Here is a 16,211-nt window from a genome sequence, read left to right as displayed (position 1 = left end):
TTTTAAAATTCACTGTAAATTAAAAACTAAGCGACTAAAAACATATTTAACCCAAATTAATTTATATATTTTAAAAAGAAAAATACACATTTCAATATTTTTCGCTTTGTATTTCACAGACACCAAACGTGGTTTCAGGGACAATATCGGAAATAAAATTTAATGCCACAAACCAAATACGACTTCTAGTTCAGTTGCATTCGAAGGTAAACACACTCCTCACTTGAAGTCGTCGCTGCGAAGTGCATTCCTTCTTTCACATCTTCCTGCTGCTGCCTCGTATGTCATTGTTCTAATCTTCTTAACCTAAAAAACCTAACATTAGCCGTCGATCCGCTTCCAAATTGTAAATGCGATTTCCTGTGTTTTGAAATTCTTAGATTCATCGGTGCAGGAATGGCCAGATACCTAGGAGGATTACTGGCGCTGCTTTTTGCTGCTTCGATCTGCGGAGCCGTCACGATTCCTGGCCCCGTCTCTGATGCTCACCGTTCCGCAGCATCGGAGCTCTTCGGCGACTCATTTTCAAGGTCAATTGAACTCTCTCTAGCTCCCTTTCTCGCGTATTGTGTAGTTTGTTGTATGCTTAGCTTAGTTTTGATACGTAGATCATGGATCCTTATGTTATTAGCCTCGTAAGAGTAATTGTGATTTCGTTGTGAATTAATTTCATGAATCAGTGTATTTAGTGAAGATTTTGTCGAAGTAGAGTATCGTAGATACAAACCAAGGTTTTAAAAACAATTTCCGACCGCAATTTAAGTCCAAACATAAGGTTTTTGGGGTCAGCGCGGCCGCAGAGCAATGAAACTGTGTCCGAATCGCTAGTTAAAAACTTGATGCACACTATGATGAACTCTGACGCTGCCGCCATTTAGTTATAGTTTTGTTTCGAAAACTATGCACTAGCTATTTTGATGTCATTTTTGTTTTCTCGCATCGCATGTTTGTTTGGAATTCAACATTGAGATCTAAGCACATCCTAAGACATTACAGGATTGTTATAGCTCTGGTGTCAATCTTCTATTTTTCTGTAATGAATTGATTTGTTAGGTTCGTATTACATTGAAACTTTAGATAACTATATATTAGTCAACTTATTTTTATTCTCTTATTTCTTATCAGTTTAGAAGATGCGTATGAGGCCCTCAGAGTTTTTGAGATTCTTGGGGTTGGGAATAAGCCTGATGTGAGCGCAACCACGTGCAAGCAAGTAGTGGAAAATCTAGGGTCCTCATCCCCTGTGAAGGATTTGTTCTATGCATTAAAGGTTAATGGCATATTAAAATGCAAGGTTAATGCGGACGTTTTCAAGGTAATTTTGTACTATGGGTATCTTTTTATGATTAGGTTGCGCTTCAATGTCATGGCTTATGAAATTTATAGTGTTTGAAAACTGATGCTGCAATTTGCTTATCTTGTAAAGGATATTGCTGTGAGGCTTAAAGCCACTGTCAATGATGCAAGCACTTTGGTTGACATGTACTATTCAATAGGAAGTTTGGTTCTTATAAAGGTAATTCTCTAGACTTTATCCTACTTCGTAGGTGGTAAACCCATTGGGCTGTTACTTGAGTTTTTATTATAATCCTCTGAGGAGGCTGTGGTGCATTGTAGAAGATTACTTTCCCATTCTTTATCCTCATATTACACTTGGCTTTAGTTAGTTCCCTTCCCTGTCATCCTTCTACTCTAATTAATATGAAGAAAAGATTTTTTTTTAGTCCTTCTAATATTCTCCTAATGTGCTAAAATTTCTCATGTTATGTTGTTCTAAATAATGACAATGTCTCTCTTTTAAGGACTATGCCTTTTTTTTATTGTCACTTGCTAATTGTAATGGGATGTCATGTTTCATTATTGTTTGCTCATGGATTTGATCACTTCCTTCTATATATACAGGACCAGGCTTCTGATGTTGATGTGCTTCTTGCTGATGCAGATGGAACCTTCCATTCAATCAAGGTCCGTTTTACTTTTTAGTGTCTTTGGTATTGAGTAAGGTGGGAACGTATTTTGTTTCTCCACAGCTACCATTCTGGTCTCATATAACGTAGTGAAAGGATTTCCCCTGTTTTATTTGTTTTGTTTCACAAATTTCTTATGTTTTTGTTGCTGCAATTGCAATTTAGACGGTCATGATGTGTAACGTTATTTCATATTATGCATTATTGGCAGGCTCTGAGCCAAAGTGATGGAAGATGGCGCTATAGTTCTGATAATCCAGAATCTAGTACCTTTGCTGCTGGTAATGATTTATTGGAAATATAATGATATTTTATGTTTTCTGCAGTCTGCACTGAAACTAGTCATATGGAATTCTAGGAAATATTGCTGTTTATCCATAATGACAACTTAAGCTATTGTTACATTTCACAGGGTTAGCACTTGAAGCACTGGCGGGAGTGATCTCATTAGCATCTTCTGAAATTGATCTTTCTAGGGTAAAATCTTGTCTTAAATTCGTTGCTTTACATGCTTCAGCCTTCTTCAGATTTTAACCTTCTTGCTTGGTTGAAAAGATTCTATTGTGTTTAAATTCTAAAATAAGTGTGGATGAAAGTATATACATTGTGCCAGATAAAATTTATGTCGAGAAAGTTTCATCAGAACATTTGTGAACTAAATTACAAGTTAAACACCAGCAGGGCACTGATAAATGAGAAAGAATTTAAATGGTGAGCAAAGTGATAAAAATCTATTCAAAGACTTGAAACTTAGCCTTTTCTTGACATATATTGTGAATCTAAGGTCAAACTTATAATTGTTGCATTTTTTAAACATTTTATCTGTTTTAGATTATGTTTTACTTACCATTGTTGTTTATGGTTCATCTTGTGTCCATACTTTATCATGGGCATCCTGGCACTTCTATTGACATCTAATGTCATTCTATTTTGTCAGGTGAATACAGTGAAAAATGATATATTGAAGCTTTTTGACAGCATCGAGAAATATGGTATGTGTACCTCTGATCTTAACCTTGTTCAAATTTCAACATAAGGCTTAATATTCATCTATGAAGTTTGATTCCCCTAGAATGGATGTACGTAGCAGCAGCATCTTCACCTTTAAAAAAGTTTGTTCTTTGATAGAAGGTAGATACTTTGTATCTCCCAATGTCATTGCATGTTATGCTGCGGTGCGACTTTCTTTTGGTTCTTTCACTTCTTTGCTGCATTTTGGTCCTTTAGGTTCAAATGTTGGCTGTTAGCAAATTTTCAGTCACCTCTGCGGAATTTATCCTCATGGATTTCTTTTTTCTCTTTTCCAAACTAAAAACTATAAATTTTTAATAGCACTGAGTTCTGTTTATTTCTATACATATTTTCTGGTAGACTTGTTGAGTTGACTGCCATTGTTAGTAATTAATAATTATACCATTGATAAATTTTTGTTCCATTTTATAAACTAAATGACCTAAAGATAGAAGATACACCTCTTTAGAATGCCTGAGTCTTGAAGTCCTGTTTTTGGCAGCAATATATCTCTTAGGGCTGAGGATATGGATAGCAATTCAATGTTTTCTTTAGTGTGTAAAAGCCCTACATGGTGCTACATAACGATAATTTATAAAATCTTCTGAAAGACAAACTTATGCCCTGTCTTCCCTAATTATACACCCCCACCTGCAAATTACCTTTAAGTGCTTATTTGGCATTTGGAACTGAGTACTGAATTTGAATGTGGTATATCAATTATTTTATGTTTGGATACTCATTTGGAATTAGAGTCATAATTCCATGGAATTACAAAATAACCATTGAAAGATCTTTTAATTTCTTAGCCAGTACCTTAAAATCTTCAATTCCACGTCTAGAGTTTTAAATGTGCTGAACCCAAAATTAAAAGATGTTTCTCACTCACACTTCTTTTTCATTTTGTTATACGATATTGTTATGCTAATGACATTAGGGTCATTTTGAAAGATAAAAATCAGATCTAGATTTTACAAAAGTAGATATGAATGTAAGATCTATTTATTAGGTTCATCATTATATTATGATAATTATTAGCGTAGGAAGCCTTTTTTTTTTTAATTTTAAACATTTATTTTATAATGTTATTAAAATTGAAATATTTGATTATTATGTATGCTTCTTAATTTCAGATTTATATTATTTCATTTTTTAATTCTAGATTTTACATTCAATTAATATATTTGGATTTTAAATTATATACCTTAATTCTTTGTGCAATGCAAATAGTAAATTTGTGATTCTGAAACGATTTCAATTCTTAAATAATATTAATTCAAATTCAAATTCCTAGTTCTTTTAATTCATCTAAATAGATCCTAATTGTTCGTTACTGCATTAAATGGTTATGCTGTTCCTTATACCACATTCCTCATCCTTCTGATCTAAGATGAAAATATTATCTCTTTTTCAGATGATGGAACCTTCTATTTTGATGAGAAATTTGTTGGTGGACGTGAGCATCAGGGTTCTCTTTACACAACTTCATCTGTTGTTCGAGGGCTCACAACATTTGCTTCTGCAATTTCTGGAAAAATAAATGTATGCAGAGTGTATGGACTACGTTTTAAATTATTATCCTCTTAGAATTTTCTGTTAATGTTATGGTTTTGCATTTCCAGCTTCCAGGGGATAAAATTTTGGGTTTAGCAAAATTTTTCCTGGGTATTGGAATCCCAGGTGATGCCAAGGACTTCTTCAATCAAGTTGAATCATTATCTCTTCTGGAGAACAACAGGCAAGCGCTCTTATAAAAACAATCTATTATTGGAAATACACCTTTATAGTGATGCCTCTCTTTTATTCTTTTCTTTCTCAAACATTGATCTCTTCATGTTATTCAGTAACATTATGTACCTCGGATTTCTTCTTGTGGTGTAGGATTTCCATCCCATTGGTACTGTCACTTCCTGAAACAGTTTATTCATTATCCAAAAAAGATCAGCTCAAGGTATTCCATAAACTTTACATCTTTAAAGTCTTAATATTGAGAGTTTTGTAATTAATAGATCTTAGGAATTGGGAAATAATAATTGTGATATAGAATTCAGGTGCCAAAGAGAAAGAAACAGCATTCTCATTCCCAACTATATTCTATATCTGACTGGTTGACACGCTTTCTAACATTGCTTTGTAACATAGGAGAGCAGAGAACATTCTGCAGCCTTTTGACTTTTATCTAATTTTGGCCCGTACCATCCTTCAAGCATACATTTTTCACACCTGTCCAAATCCAGTAATACCAAAACAAATACTGATACATCTCTTAGTTTTGATTAGCTTTCCTTTGTTGCTGTAGGATACTATTTGTTATTATGAGTCTTCTCATTTCCAATATTACTTTTAAATTTTATTAATGTTATGCAGTCCTTTTTCGCATTGTCTTATATTCTGTCCTGAAGTTTATTGAGTTCTTCCATTTTCTCTTGTCCCTATTTATTCCTTGTTGATTCATGTACATGAAGTACTACTACATTAACATCTCATGCATTGGTTGGCTGTGTTAATTACATATTAACCCTTTTATAACTGTGCTGTTTTTCTAGTTCTCGCTCCCAGTCCTGTTAAAACATGATAAATTTCTATTTCAAAATTTATCAGGTTAGGGTGAATACAGTACTTGGTTCAGCTGCACCACCGTTAACAGTTAAGCTAGTCCGAGCTTTCCGCCCTGATGCTAAAGATTCAGCTGTTTTTGAGAACAAGGTGAATGATGATTCTCAATGGTTTATTTTGAGCAACATGGCTTGATAACTATAGATGCCGCTCCCCTGCCCCCCACCCCCAATATTTGAATTCTTACATATCTCTGCTGTGTTCTACTTTCTGTTGTTTGAAGTACTGCTGATGTTTGATGACACAGGAGCTCCAATATGATAAAAGTAATGGAATTCATGTCTTGGAAGTTTTCCCAGGCAATGTGGATGTGGGAACTTATGTGTTTGTTTTTGAGGTACCTGCTTGTTAAGTTTAGTGAATATTTTTCCTTTCAGTTGCATCAAGGTGTATTTGTATTAGCCTGTCAACTATTTCAAGCCCATTTTGTAGATTGTACTTCACGACTCTGCTGGTGAAAAAGTTTTTGCTACTGGAGGTCAAATTCATGTACCAATATATGTCACTGGCATTATTGAAGTCAGCAATGCAGAAATTGCAGGTCTTGACAGTGATCTTGGAAGTGTTGAAACCCAGAAAAAGTATGTTTTTGTTTATAGTTTAAGAAGTTTTCTGCAGTTATATTTGGAATCTGTCATATTTATTACCGATTATACATCTAACCATCAAATGCTTGTTATTTTATATTGTTTTTGATGTATGAACTTAGTACATGTGCATTTAAATCTTATGTATTTAACTGTTAGTAACTTTTTTTTGCATGTTTTTATTTCTTCAATTTCACTTGTGATATTGCTATCTAGGCTAGATTTGGCTGGAAATGTTGTTGTTGAACTCTCAGCTAACCACTTGCAAAAGTTGCACTTTTCTTTCCAATTGACAACACCGCATGGTCATGCTTTTAAGCCTCATCAGGTGTGTAGTAGTTGCCTTAGATCTTCTAGATGAATGCCATTTTAATGTTCGGTTTATTGAGGAATTATTTTTCTGCAGGCATTTTTCAAGTTGAAGCATGAGACAAACCATGAACACATCTTTGTGATTGGAAATACTGGCAAGAAGTTTGAGATTGTTCTGGTTAAGTATCATTATTACGTATTTCATTCTCTATGTTCAAATGCTCTTCTTTAGTACTCATTAAGTTTGTTATAATTTGCCAAAGTCTAATAAATATTTTTCTTGGTGCATGACTGCATATAATTTTCAACATTAAAAATTGCAAGCTGTTTCTGATAAATTGGACCTTCAACTACATGAAAGGGAGGGGTATTTATCTATTATTGAGAAATTATGCCCAATATTTGACCTTCTGTAACTGCTTTAGACCTGGACTGGGATTGAGGAGCTTATAATTTTGTTAGAGATGTAGTTGTCATGTTTAAATTTCGTGCAATATGTGAATGCTGTAATTGTCATTTCATTATAGATGTTATTATTTTTCTCATGTTCTTTTAATTTTGGCTCTTAGGATTTTCTTGGTTTGGTGGAGAAGTTTTATTATCTGTCGGGCAGATATGACATTGAGCTGACCGTCGGAGATGCTGTCATGGTATATTGCAATATCTGATTTGCTTAGTTTCCCCTAACCCCATGATGTGCATGATATAAGAAGCAATATAAGCAAAAATTTTGGTTTCAGGAGAACTCTTTCTTGCGGCCACTGGGTCATGTTGATTTAGAACTTCCAGAAGCTCCTGAGAAGGCAGCGCGTCTTCCTCCACTCCCTGTTGATCCTTACTCAAGATATGGTCCCAAAGCTGAGATAGCCCACATATTCAGGGCTCCTGAAAAACGACCACCCCAGAACCTCTCTCTTACTTTCTTGAGTTTAACTCTTCTTCCATTTATTGGCTTTTTAGTTGGGGTAAGTCTTTTGAATAGTCCTCCCTTGAAACTGGCTCACGTTTGTTGATGCCTGAGAAAAGGCAGTGTAGATAATATGACAAATAAGATGAGTGGAAAAAGAAGCTGCAGTGAAGTTATCTAGAAATGATAATTTATTTTTACTGTAAATTTACTTTTGTGACTGTTCTTTATTAGTTAACCAACATTTAGGTGAATTTTATAAACAAAATTGAATTATATGTTCTCATAAACCAACCATTCATTGTTTCTCTCTCCACCTTTCAAATCAGTCACATGTCATAATATGGTTTAAAGGGAGAGCAGGGGTCTTATCTGCTTAGACCAGCAAAGACTATATTTTAAATGTGGAGTAGTATTGATCGGAAACTCGTCTTCTCAAAGATAGTATTTGTAAAAGTTCAACATTTTATGTTTTAAAGTGTGCTTTAACAAACAAGATATCTACGACTATCTGCAAGAAACTGGGCCTCTGGTCTGATGACTTTTGGTAGCTATTGCTAAATTTTCAAGTTGTATTATATCTTTTCAGTTTAAAAGGCTTGAATTTTATGTGTAACGTATATATTTCCTTCACTTATGCTTAGGAGTGTGGGAGAGACAGTTTTTGTGTAGATGATTTGTCTTGGCATCCTGCACTGTTGTTGCAACTATTAAGTTACTTGTATTGGTCTACCCATATTGTGTTTCTCTTATGATTTGATTTATCTTCCTTATGCGAGTTAACATTTGTCTATTTTATATCATTTACAGCTGTTACGCTTAGGGGTGAACTTTAAAAATTTTCCATCTTCAGCAGCACCTGCTACATATGCTATCCTATTCCATCTCGGCATCGCTGCAGTTCTATTCCTCTACGTACTTTTCTGGTTGAAGGTATTCTTGCTTATGTTGTATTCAACATGTTTCTGTCAATTTTTTCTGTGGTGATATTTATTGGTGGAACAATTTCATCCTCTCTTCTGGCGGGGGAGTTCACAGTTTATTCCACCATTTTTGTATATGAAATGATTGTCTGCTGATTTTCTTTCGTTCATATGCAGCTGGACTTGTTTACTACACTAAAAACTGTAGGACTTTTGGGTGCTTTTCTCATGTTCGTGGGGCACAGAATTCTCTCCCATCTCGCTTCAACTTCATCCAAGTTGAAGTCTGCATGAGTAAAAGGTCTATTTATAAAGACATGATATGGTAATTTGTATTTTTCCTTGAAAATATGGTACTAATCCAATTTTGTAGGACTTTGTTGTACTAGTTCGTAACAAATTTAGAGCTCAATTATATCAAAAAGAAATTTTCTTTATCTTGATCTTATCTTGATGAAAGTCTTCGACTCCGCGCATGTTCTTGCATATACCTCCACCAAACATTATGGTCGATAATTTTTTAGCCCCCAAACACCATATGTTATCATCGTCCACATCTGAATCTCTCTGCCTACCTCCTTCAGCTTCAAATAATTGCGTTTTATAGATAGATGTTTATGATTTCGTGTCGACTCTCAGTTTCGAGGATTATCGTTTACTGTCTACAAGTTTCAGTCAATTATAAGGGGTGGACAATTTCTGGAAGTGGATATAGATCTGGCCTAGACCCCTTTATGAAGATGGGGTTTGATCGTGCAAATGCGATGAAGTGATCTCATATTCCATGGTAAGAATGCATGTCATCTCATATTCCCTTTCCTCTCGCCCTAAGACGGGAAAAAATGTTAGCCAGGAAGAGTATTTGACTTTGAAGTGAAACACTAAATAACTAGTTGAAAAAGGGTCACGATTTACAAATATTTGTGGGAGATTAAATTATGCGATTCTGTTTAGTTTCTGAGATTAAACACGGCCATAATGAAAATGTGGACTTAAAAATGTGGACTTAAAGAGCTGCTTCATCAAAATCTGTAATTTCGATTAGGCTTAGATAAAAGAAGCGAGTAAATTAAAACTGTGATTTAAGTTATTTGCAAATTTTGATCAGCTTATTATGTTTCTTTTCTCTATTAGATGAGAATGAGAAATAAATTGTAAATTTCTGAACTCAAGCGAAATTTGTGGCAGCTACTAACTTCCCTCCATTGCAGCCCAAAACAAAACACCAGAAAAGTGATTAGAAATGGCAAAAGTTCTGAACTAATTAAATTGCTCCAGATACTGATTACTTGATCTACTGCCACATGCTTTTCCATTTAGGATTTACACGTTCTCAAGTATTCGTACGTAATATTGATAATTTTTTTCATCATTTTTTCTTAACAAAGCAAAGGGAAACTCATGGATGAAAGCTCCAAACCACCTTTATAGTAATGTTACATACATAATGGTCTGAACTCACCAATAAAAGAGTTAATAAATAACAGTAGTCATTATTTTGTTGGTCAAATGTTGGGACAATTGAGGAGCACTCTAAAAAACCAACAAATCTCACCGATCATAAAACTATCCAATTTTGAGCAGTACTATGCCAGTCTTCTCGGCTGGAGGGTCGAGCTCTATTGTTTGAGCAAAACACTATTTTCCTTTAAATAACAACCCAAGTTATGGCAGGACTCAACTCCACCTAAACCATGTTTTTTTAGAATCCTACCCTTTTCAAGCAGTTAGGTTAACAACAAGGTGGGCAATGAGAAACGTGATTCCAAAACATAAGAAAAAGTGTAGAATAAAAATTAAAATATATAGTACAGTAATATGAAAAAATTAATTGAAAAATCAGCATCCTCTTAGGTGTGGATATAAACGCTTAAGCGTCCAAAATTTAATAAATAAATGCAAATAAAAAGATAAGATGATTTGAGTAAGCTTTCACTGCGACTTACGTCTACAGTGAAGAGAGCTACACTGAAAACTTATATAGTGAATAATATTAGGACACTATTCTGAAACCTGGATGCTACCACTTGTGAGCCACATCTTCTTTTGAATTATAACCACTGCATGATCATCTTTACCTTGATCTATGTCATAAATTGAGACAACTTCCCAGTGTAATGCCGGCAAGTACTTTCTCACATACTCCACCACTGAGCGCTTATCATAGACAATGATGAAACCCTTTGGCCTCAGAATTCTATCCATCTCAATCAACAAATCCTCTGGACTACATTCTTTCTTAATAATATCAGAAAATACACTCCATGCATGGAGAAGATCATACGTTCGAGGGTAGGTTGAAAAAGCTTCACACCTGTTCCATTCACAGCATCGTTAATGCCAGATTTCATATTTGAAAAAGTTATCAGATTTTATCAGATCATGTTGAGTCAACATTTGAATAACTGATATAATGTTGGTTTTCACCCAATAAGATTTTCTTGGTGCAGAACTTACCTCTTTCTTTTCCTTCAAAAAGGATTCAGTATATCATATTTCACATTTAACTCATTTATATAAAAAACCATTTACATATTTGATAAAAAATTATTTTAATAAATTGATGTTTATTATTTTTAAGATATTTTTGAAATATAATCAATCACTTATGCATAGAAATATTTTTAGAAAATAAATAGTTTGTTACCTCTTTTATTTTATACCGAATTTCATATTGATCAAGAATGTTAATAGTAACCAATTAATTTAATGTTTTTTTTTTCATAAAATAAATAATTGTAGTTTTTAAATTTCATCTGATAAGTGATCATTGGAAACATTGTCCATATTTAAACATAAAAGTATTTTAAAAATAATTACATTAAATAAAACTGAGATAGTTAATATATATATATATATATATATATATGTATATATGTATATATATGTATATATGTATATATATGGGTTAAATATATAGTCATTTTAACAAAATTTTGTTAAGTTTATCTGACGTTTCAAGTGCATTTCATGATAATATTTGAATTGTTTATACGTTTGACACATTTTTGTTTCAATGTTAACTCAAATATTATCATAAAATGCGTTTAAAATGTCAAATAAACTTAACAAAAATTAGTAAGAAGGACTAAATTCATGCATTTATAAAGATGAATGACTAAATTGGTTTAAAGTTTCGAAAAGGAACTAATTTTAAAATCCACTACAGCTTGAAGGACCAAAAACATATTTAACCCTATATATATATATATATATATATATATATATATATATATATATATATATATTTGCGTCCAAAGAGAGTGTATATATATAAAAGAAAAACAACCAATTTTATTTAATATTATTCTTTCAAAACTTTCCTTATCTTTACAGCTGTTTGCTTATTATTATTATGATTCACCGTAACCATCATTATTTCATGAAACAAGAACAGTAAATTATTTTAACTAACATTAGATGTAAGATTCGGTATAACTTTAAAAATATATAAATTATTTATTTTTACATTAATTTTGTATTTAGATGACAAAAGATTTCAAAAATATCATTAAAAATAACAAATATTATTTCATAGAAATAGCTTTGTACTAAATACATAAATGATTTTTATAATATATTTATGAATAATAAAATCTTAACATTTTACTATTTTAATTCCGAAATGTCTAATATCTTTCCCGTAATATATAAAATGTCATGTCATGATAATTAGTGGTGCCACATGATGTCATGTGTCTTCGTGACATTACCCATGCGTGTCACATCATAATTTAAGTAGGAGACCCTATCAATAACGGTCAAAATAGTAAAATTTGAAATTTTAAAAAGCATAATGACAAAAAGAGAGAAAATAAAAACTTAGAAACCAAAAGGATAAAATTAGGCCAATAACATATTTAAGTCCATCTAAAATTTACATAAATTGATTATAAACTATAACTAAAAAGTATTTCAATCTTAAACAAATTTATAAAATTTCTTCTAATTAAGAATAAAAAATACATCTAATCTACAATTTTTAACTATCATCCGATCACAAATCATCACATATGATAAGTTTGTTAAATTGTACGATATCTACCTTGAAAAGTCTTTGATTATCAAACTCTAATAAAAAAGAAACATCTGAATCAGTTTTCTAATTTGATTCCTATAGGACCATGACCAATTACTCCTCTCATGAAAATGCACCTAGAAGATCATAACTAGATTATGTGCCATTTTTAAAGAAGGAAAAAAATGTAGTTGGAAGACGATACTCACTGAAGGTTAATCAAACAGAGATTAATAGTAATTGACAAAACTGGTGCACTAATGTTTTAAAAAAAAAAAAGTTTTTCTTGTTGCTTAGCATATGGCAATAACAATTTAATGTTTTGATTGGTTCTTGCATTTTATGTTCATTTATCCAAAGGAGAGAGTAAGTAGTAAAATGAAACAAAATTTTGAATAAGGTTTGCCATAAATTGAGCTTGTTAAAATAATTGTTGCATGAAAAAAACGAGTCATACCAGTTGTGAACTGCTCCTATGAGTCCTCTGTCATATATTATGGCGAGAGATTTTGGTTCATTTTCTGGCACCACATTCATAACCCAAACGTCTTTCTCCTTCAAAGCTGCTGCAAATGAACCTATATTTGCCCTCATATCCATCACATTCCGAATTGTGCCTGCTTTAATCTTACTGCCTAGCTTACTCCAGTAATTATCAACTCTTTCTTGCCAAACTTCCTGCACAAAGTTACATCTCTCTTACAAAACTCGCCAATATTCTGTTAAAGCTAGTCCAAATCTCACGTTGATTAGAGATAAAACGATTTTATAATATATAATTCGACCTTCATCTTACAAAATGATTTTGTAAGATTGAGTTAGATTTAAAGTATATTCTTTGATCGAAAGAATTATATCGAAAGTATTAAAATGGTGATCAAGATAGAGTTTAAATTACCACGTCCTTCTCAAACATTTTAGTAGAATAGTGAATTTCTGCCAGACGAGGAGGTGGAGTAGTCAATCGAGCTGGCCATGGAGCCAAGCCACTTCCTTTTGCTTTGTGCATTTCTGCATAGAACACCAGAATGCACTGTTATTGCACACAAGAGTTATTAACTACTAAAGCCATTGCTAATGCAAGATGAAAAAGGATCTAGTATTGTCATATATAGCATACTTATATTTCAGAACGGTTAAAAAAAGTAAATTTTAAATCTAATTCAAACTTACAAAACCAAAAGTTTTCACCTATTTGTATCTGATTTTATTTCTAGTCGATCTAGAACTTCCAACAAGAATGACTAATGATCTAAGAACATTTTCTATGTATCATGATATTGTAAGATAGAGGAAATATGACTCACGATCAGAGTAGCGTGAAATGCAGGCTTTCATTTTAACTCCAGAAACAGCATCAGGATCATCATCAGATCTGCATAGAGGAGGTAGAGTACCATGCATTCTCTTTAAGTAGCAACTATTTGTGAGAGGCTTGACCCAAATAACAGTCTGATTCCTCTTAGCAGCAATTTTCCAGCACATCCTCTCCACAAGAGCACTCATTTCTCTCCATATTCTCCTATCTTCCTCATCCTGTGCATAGGCTTCAGGAGATGAATATGCAAAATAACCTCCTGGCCTCAGTAACCTATCCAACTCAAGCAGAAGGATACCATCTCTCTGAAGCCAATCAATTCTACAGCGAGAACAATGAGCAAATTCAAAAGATCTACTTGGGTAAGGGAGCCTCAGGGTCCCTAACACACCAAGATATGCTGGAATTCCCCTCTCCAAAGCAAACTGAATTTGATTCTGATGAACATCATTTGGAGCCAATGACATTGTTATCACATCAGAAGAAAGAAGATATCCTCCAAAGCTAGCAACTCCACACCCAACATCAAGAACAGACCTCACTCTTCCCTCATTGTTTATATTATCGTTTGGAAAATTAAGCATCTGCAACAAAATTGTGAATGGATTAAAATACTCTCAATTAACAGATCCTGAACAATTGAAGCATTTGGTAATTGAAGCTTACATTAGCAATTGAAGCAATGTATTTATCAGCACCATAATGGAAGTGGGTTCCTCCACCGGGAAAAACTATTTTTTCACCTTTCACAACCATCCAATTCTGGTCAGATTTTTCTGTTGCAAGATGGGTATGAGGTATATTTGCCTTCCACACCTGGTCTCTGCTTTTGGGCCAGTTGATTGGAATCTATTATCAATATCAACATGAGAAACTAAAAGCTTAAGCAAAGAATATTTCAAAACACTGAACTTTTCATAGTTCCATCTTATGTAAGCAATCCCTTGAGAGTGAAAACGTCACCTTGTACCCTGGAGGAGGAGGAATCAAACAGTTATATCGCCTCTCAGGTATTGGGCAGTGTCTTTCATAGTGCTCCATCACAGATAAATCAAGCTTCAATCTTGTTTGGTATATCAGATTTCTGTCCAGACAAGGAATAAGCTCTGATAGACGATCATCACAGACCTTGAAAAGGTAAAAAAAGAGTCAAATTCTAGGATAATGTCAAGGGAAAACCATTAACTTATTCAGTTCAAAATCTTAAATTAACTCACTGGAATGCTCTTTGGTATAGCACTGTCCTCTTCTCCAACAACTGTGGAGGAAGATTCGCTCACATCTCTGTCCCCTTTCAAACCAAATTGTCTCAAAGATTTATCCCCATACTCAACAATGGATGAATCACCACTCTGAGAATAAAAGTAGAAGAAAACACCAACAATCACCAAAAACAACACAGCCACCACCACTTTTTTTCTTGAATTCACATCTGCTCTTCCTCTTGCCATGCTTGCCACTGCAAAAAAAAAAAAAATCACCTTTTTCAATACGACTTCAACTGCCACACCTACAGCATCAAAGATCAAAACCTACTCAAAAATCTTTCACATAAAGCACTTACTTATTCGAAGTTCACTCACTCACGCCCGTGAGGAACTTGTGTGACTGAAAAGTTAGAACCGGAAAACAAGAACTGCAGAGACAGTTGAAAGGTTGAGAAAAAAAAATCATAGAAAATAAACAGCCCAAAGGAATAAGGATGTCTGAAACATGATTTACTCTGTGTGGGACCTGCAGCACATCCGTCATGATAGAAACATCACTGTTGAATCATATTGACATTAATAATTTATGAAAGAAAAATGTGGTTTTGACAGAAAGATGGTAAAAATGAAAGCTACGGAAAAATGAAATGTATGTAATGATATGCGAGAAAGTGAGAGAAGCTTATGCAAGTGGCTAGGTGACTTAAAAAAAGCACATGGAAGTGGTGGAAACAACAGTGGAAAAACATTAAAGGATAGATGAAAGAGAATCACCGACAAGTGCCACTTGCCAGCTAGCTGTTGACATGAGTGTAGGGATTCCCAAAAGGGAAGGGAAGAAATTGCAGGAGCCAACGGAAAGTGACTCAAAACACTCCACCCTTCTTAAGGAACATTACTTTTATCTATTTTCACGTCCATACTTTTACTTACACAATGCTGCATAATATTTTTGGTTTCTACACAAATCTTTCACCATAACTTCTCTGATTACGTATCAGAATCATGTGTGACATATCTTATTACCTCAAACCTAATACCAAAAGCTCATTGCTTTGCAGCACAACAATAATCTCTGTCTGTGCAGTCAAAGTAATGTATTAAAGGTTTATTGGATCACCAAATACATTCAGAAACTGAACTATTATCCGAGTGAGTGAAGCATAAAGTGTCCATAAACTTAAAAGATAAACTTCAACAACAAAATGAAAAATTAAAAACAGTAAATTTAAATTTGTAAAAATTGGATGTAAAAAAAAAAACTATGTGCATATGTCTCCCTCTCTTAAAGTTGGTCCACCATGGCTATTTGTGTCTGGTGAAGTTGAACAACGTGCAATTGTT

General features: G+C 33.5%; 2 protein-coding genes across 4 annotated transcripts; one reads left to right on the top strand and one right to left on the bottom strand.

Moving 5' to 3' along the window:
• The first annotated feature begins 141 nt into the window (after positions 1-141).
• On the top strand, positions 142-8,760 carry HAP6 (ribophorin II (RPN2) family protein). 2 transcript variants are annotated; one of them, XM_028084382.2, is made up of 20 exons: positions 142-279; positions 395-530; positions 1,126-1,315; positions 1,427-1,516; positions 1,903-1,965; positions 2,179-2,248; positions 2,380-2,444; positions 2,905-2,959; positions 4,393-4,520; positions 4,601-4,716; positions 4,860-4,929; positions 5,580-5,684; positions 5,842-5,931; positions 6,027-6,175; positions 6,398-6,509; positions 6,588-6,671; positions 7,063-7,143; positions 7,234-7,458; positions 8,211-8,333; positions 8,501-8,760. In XM_028084382.2, exons 2-20 carry the CDS (start codon positions 397-399, stop codon positions 8,615-8,617), a joined length of 2,067 nt encoding a protein of 688 aa, XP_027940183.2. In that variant the 5' UTR covers positions 142-279; positions 395-396; the 3' UTR covers positions 8,618-8,760. The 2 variants fall into 2 exon arrangements, with proteins under 2 accessions (XP_027940183.2, XP_027940189.2); XM_028084388.2 differs by having other exon boundaries at positions 147-279; positions 381-530.
• A 1,369-nt stretch (positions 8,761-10,129) lies between these two features.
• LOC114163425 (putative methyltransferase PMT3) lies at positions 10,130-15,527 on the bottom strand. 2 transcript variants are annotated; one of them, XM_028047743.2, is made up of 9 exons: positions 15,382-15,527; positions 15,224-15,295; positions 14,877-15,118; positions 14,623-14,787; positions 14,326-14,508; positions 13,649-14,243; positions 13,240-13,352; positions 12,799-13,019; positions 10,130-10,637 (listed from the first exon to the last, which is right to left on the bottom strand). In XM_028047743.2, coding segments are annotated over exons 2-9 (1,833 nt in total). In that variant the 5' UTR covers positions 15,225-15,295; positions 15,382-15,527; the 3' UTR covers positions 10,130-10,324. The 2 variants fall into 2 exon arrangements, with proteins under 2 accessions (XP_027903544.2, XP_085528942.1); XM_085672816.1 differs by lacking the exon at positions 15,382-15,527 and having other exon boundaries at positions 15,224-15,381.
• Between the last annotated feature and the right edge of the window lie 684 nt (positions 15,528-16,211).

Source organism: Vigna unguiculata, chromosome 1 (assembly GCF_037176805.1).
Source record: "Vigna unguiculata cultivar grain cowpea cultivar isolate G323 ecotype 2 chromosome 1, ASM3717680v1, whole genome shotgun sequence".
Classification (NCBI taxonomy): Eukaryota; Viridiplantae; Streptophyta; class Magnoliopsida; order Fabales; family Fabaceae; genus Vigna; species Vigna unguiculata.
This window is presented reverse-complemented; position numbering and strand designations above follow the sequence as displayed.

Bases quoted from the DNA above. Each gene is read 5' to 3' on its own strand.
- LOC114163425 (XM_028047743.2), bottom strand. The intron at 13,020-13,239 runs GTAATTTAAACT...AACTTTGTGCAG, and splicing joins AAATGTTTGAGAAGGACGTG to GAAGTTTGGCAAGAAAGAGT. The intron at 10,638-12,798 runs GTATGACTCGTT...TGAATGGAACAG, and splicing joins ATAGGAGCAGTTCACAACTG to GTGTGAAGCTTTTTCAACCT.
- HAP6 (XM_028084382.2), top strand. From the start codon at position 397: ATGGCCAGATACCTAGGAGGATTACTGGCGCTGCTTTTTGCTGCTTCG. The intron at 1,966-2,178 runs GTCCGTTTTACT...CATTATTGGCAG, and splicing joins GAACCTTCCATTCAATCAAG to GCTCTGAGCCAAAGTGATGG. The intron at 8,334-8,500 runs GTATTCTTGCTT...GTTCATATGCAG, and splicing joins ACGTACTTTTCTGGTTGAAG to CTGGACTTGTTTACTACACT.